The sequence below is a fragment of the Cajanus cajan genome, chromosome 1 (genome assembly GCF_000230855.2).
Source record: "Cajanus cajan strain Asha chromosome 1, NIPB_CcT2T_4, whole genome shotgun sequence".
Lineage (NCBI taxonomy): Eukaryota > Viridiplantae > Streptophyta > Magnoliopsida > Fabales > Fabaceae > Cajanus > Cajanus cajan.
This window is the reverse complement of record NC_138517.1, coordinates 38,111,651-38,116,472: the sequence shown is the minus strand read 5'-3', so window position 1 is coordinate 38,116,472 and position 4,822 is coordinate 38,111,651. Positions and strand designations below refer to the sequence as shown.

At 30.4% G+C, this 4,822-nt stretch overlaps 1 protein-coding gene across 1 annotated transcript; it reads left to right on the top strand.

Annotated features, from left to right (window-relative positions):
- The first annotated feature begins 1,695 nt into the window (after positions 1-1,695).
- LOC109818917 (ENTH/ANTH/VHS superfamily protein) lies at positions 1,696-4,198 on the top strand. The gene has a single exon (XM_020384462.3). The coding sequence runs from the start codon at positions 1,944-1,946 to the stop codon at positions 4,125-4,127; it is 2,184 nt and encodes a 727-aa protein (XP_020240051.1). The 5' UTR covers positions 1,696-1,943; the 3' UTR covers positions 4,128-4,198.
- The last annotated feature ends 624 nt before the right edge of the window (positions 4,199-4,822 follow it).

Below are 4,822 nucleotides of genomic sequence, written 5' to 3'. Positions count from 1 at the left end.
CTTATGACATAATTGTGGGACATTTTATTTGGGATGCGAAAGGATGACCTATTGCAACTACTTATCTAAAAAGATCAAACAATTAGGAAGAGTAATGAGATTGGGCCTATGTGGACTTCACCTGTATAAATAGACATGTCTTTGTGAGTAATTGCTTCATGTTACAGCTAGCAAACATTTATTCAACTTCTATCTTAATGGTGGGGCATTTCTAAGGAATGTGAAAGGACAAAAAAAACACAATTATTTATCAAAAGACATCCAACGATAGGAATGGTAGTGAGGTTGAGCCTTTGGGAGCTTGGCCTCTATAAATAGGCATGCCTTCACAATTTTTTGTTTGCCAAAGGCTTCCTAATTTTTTCTTTACTTTCTCGTGTAAGGTACATTCGGTGATGACAATGTTGTTTGTAGTTTTAAATGCATATTTTAATATAAGTCACTTATTTTAATTTAAGTTGATCATTCTCATTCTCATTATCACATAAGAAGTTGATTCTCATAATATATCACTCTTAAATGTGTGTATGTACTCTGTGACATACTTTTCCATCTAAATGAAAACATGTATTTATTGTAAATAAAAAAATATATCTATATTTATTACTTCAAAATAAGTATCATTTCGATAAAAGATAATATAGATCGAATAATCATTTTTGTGGATCTTTCAAAAAAATCGATATCATTTAACTTCATTGATCATTAAATTTTTTTTTTTTAAAATGTGATATTAAGAAACTAAATTTAGATAAATTTTTATAATTGAAGGTGTAAAATAAGAATTTTATTATCATGAATTGTAGGTGTAAAATTTTTTGAAATATTAATTAATCATAAATTATCTTATGTGTGATTTGTAATGTAATTATCATAAAAGTTAGAAAAATGATCACATATAACGATATGTAATTATAATAACATATTTTCTAGACTGATTCAAGAATAAGATAGTAAAACTAAAAGTTTACGCCTACCAACTAAAAGTTATTTACTATTAATTTTAACTAATTAAGTAATAAGGCTCAACATATATCTTTTTCATTGAAAAACAAAATCTCAAAATTTGATTTTAGTGTTACTCACCAATGAAACAATATTGTCAATGTATTCTAATTAAATTCATAAAATAATTTCAATTTCTTAAAATGATAACAAAAAACAAAAAAAAAACAAAACAAAAAAAAAGTTGTATGATTTTTCATAAGTTGAGATATAACTTATTAACTTTATTTAATAAACTAAAATAATGTTAGATGTACCTTTGAAAATTAAAGAATATATTCACATAAAAAAAAATAAAAGAGTATTTATTTAAGGTTAAATTAGTTGATTAGTTTCTAAACTATTTGAAAATTATCAAGTACGACATTAAAGTAACAAGTTCTTAATTAGATATTGATCTTGTATTGTTTTTTAATTTAGTTGTTATTTTTCAGATGTTTTATGTTGATAAATTGTAACTTCATGAAAGACTTTTCAATTTAGAAATCCCATTCAAAAAAATTAATTTGAAATATACTTGCAAATATTCAAATAGTTTAGAAGCAAACTGAATAGTTCAATCTTTATGATTCACTTAAGAATATCATAGAGAAAGAGAGAGAAAATGTTAATCAGATACAATGAAGTTAAATTACTAATTCAAAATCATAAATCGGCCAACTAAGATAAAGCGATATACTCGGCATGCCTATGTTTCCTTTCCCACCTTTCCTCTCCACCATCAAAATTAACAAACTAAAAGGAGGACAAATTGAGCATTCATACTCTTTTGTCAATGTCTCACAAAAAAAATGTTTGAAAAATGCTATCATTTTCCTTCCAAGCAACTTCTCTTGGAAACAAATCAACAAAAAATATCAAATGTTTAATAATGTTAGAATATTCATAGGAGACACAAACAAACAAGGATACAAAATTCTCATACAATTTGATTCACCATGCCAAGCAAGCTAAGGAAGGCTATTGGAGCAGTAAAGGACCAAACAAGCATTAGCCTTGCTAAGGTAACCAATGCAGCCAATCTTGAAGTCACCATCCTAAAAGCGACAACCCATGACAAAAATCCCATTGAAGAGCGTTATATGAATGAAATTTTGAATATAGTCTCCTCTAACAAAGTTTATGCAACTACATGTGCTCATTGCATAAGCAAACGAATCGGTAAGACCCGCAATTGGGTTGTTGCTCTCAAATCTCTCATGATTGTCCTAAGAATATTTCAAGATGGTGATCCATATTTTCCTAGGGAAGTTTTCCATGCAATGAAAAGGGGTGCCAAAATCCTCAACCTTTCGAGTTTCAAGGATGACTCCAATTCTAGCCCTTGGGATTACACTACATTCATTAGAACATTTTCTTTGTACCTTGATGAGCGCTTAGATTGCTTCCTAACCGGAAAGCTCCAACGACGATTCACATACCACAATCGTTTTCATAAGAAGAACCAAAAGAACAAGTTATCCAATGAGCCTGGTATCAAAGACATGAAACCTATGATGGTGCTTGATAAAATTGCACATTGGCAAAGATTGTTGGATAGAGCTATAGGCACATGGCCTGTAGGGTTAGCCAAGACCGATCGTTTGGTTCAAATTTCTCTCTATGCTATTGTGCAAGAAAGTTTTGATTTATATAAGGATATCTATGATGGGCTTGTTGTTGTCTTAGATAGATTTTTCCATTTACCATTTTTAGCGTGTGCTTCGATATTCAATGCTTGTGTTAAATCCTATAAGCAATTTGATGAGTTGTCTGATTTTTATTCTTTTTGTACAAGCATTGGGGTTGGTAGGTCCTATGAGTACCCAAGAGTAAAAAAGGTTTCTGAGGAGCTTATGGAAACATTACAAGAATTCTTAAAGGACCACGATTATTTTTCCAAAAATAATGGTTCAAAACAATTCATTTTTCCTCCATTAAAAGACCCTGTAGGTTCAAGTTCATCCCAACATGAAGCTATTGAAAGACATTTGACACATGAAAGATCTTTTGAAAAAGGATCTGAATTTGGCTCACGATGCACATCATTGGAAGATCTCATGAGTGCTACTGATGCCGCTATGAGTCCTCAAAGATCAATTGAGAAAGACATGTATTTAGATCAATCAAATAAAGATGATGCAAAAACACAATATAATGATTATGTTAATGTGAATGGTTATGGTTCAACCAAATCGTTTCCAATTGATCAATCTTCAAGGTTGAGTTTAGACGTGGTAAGTTTTAATGAATTGCAGCAGGAAGTGCAAGAAAACCAAATAAATGAGCGGAAACAACAAAACACAAAATCGGGCTCCACTAATAGCTCTAAAGATTGTTGGGAGTTAGTTTTGGCAAAGACAATAGTTGCACCCAATGAAACATCACCCGAATTGGCAAATGGATTTGACCCATTTGTCACATTATTTGATCAAGCTTCAATTCCCCAACAAAAGTACAATCCATTCTTGGATGATATAGAAACTTATGCTCCTATTCCCACAACTAGTGATAGTTTTATTAATGTTTTTGATGAGGAACCAACATTTATGGCAACAACACAAACCTTTTATGCTCAAGATCCAATGGTATCAACCTTGATAGATCAAAGTTCTAGTTCCATAGCAAATATAGATCTATTTTTTGATGACATGCATCCAAATAAGATAATAACAAGACCGACTTTCGGTGCACAAGGTTCATCTATAGAGACCAACATGACAGTTACACCAACTTTTAATACTAAATCTTTGGATAACATTATTAACGCACCAAGTTTTAAGGCTCAATGTTCTTCAAAGAATGATTCAACTCCCACATTTCAAATGATTAAGTCAAATTTTGATGCCACAATAGAAGCATCAAATCTCAATGCTCTCCAGAATCCTAACTTGAGTATTGTTCCCATACACTTCCAAGAACAAAATTGGTATGCTTCAACAATGCCACCAACTTTTAGCACAAAGGATGAAAACAGGACAACATTGGAAACACCTGAAGAGGATGATCCCTTTGGACCATGGCCTAGTGAAAATATTGATGAACAGACATTACATTTGTCAATGCAAGAGGATGCTTTATTGCAACAAAAACAACTATGGTTGGAGCAACAAAAAAGGATCATATCAAAACATATGACTTGAGCTTCCAAATAACAGTGGTTAAGCATTGAAATTTGTAAATGCATATAAGTTAATGATTCTCACTTTATCTACATCCATTGTATTTTTCTCTTCCTTCCTTGCGCTATTTCTGTCACCCTTTTTTTTCTTTCTATAAGTTACTTTTTTAAAATTAAATTTATAATCTATATTTAAAAATGTTGTACAAAAAGACTTTACAAAAGAATCAATTTATGACCAATCTAAACTATTTCAAAAATGGTTGTATTTTTAAAATTGTTTAATAAACTTAAACTATTTTTTATAAGATAAGTTAATTGATTAATGAGTAAAAACCCAAATTGACTCTTTGAATAAAAAACAATAAAAGACACACTTGTTTTTTATCCCTAATAAATCATATTGTGTTTCATTTATCATTTCTATCATTGGATCCCTTGGATCGTTGTTACCACATTGACACAAGAATGGATGTGACAACAACCTTTAGTTATCAACATAATTGCAATATGAAGGTTAGAGCAACCCTAAAACCCAAATTGACTCTTTGAATTAAAAAAAAAAAAGACACACTTGTTTTTTATCCCTGATAAATCATACTGTGTGTTTCATTTATCATTTCTATCATTGGAACCCTTGGATCGTTGTTATCACATTGACACAAGAATGGATTGTTATATTTATATATTTATTTATATAATTATTCTCTATTTTAT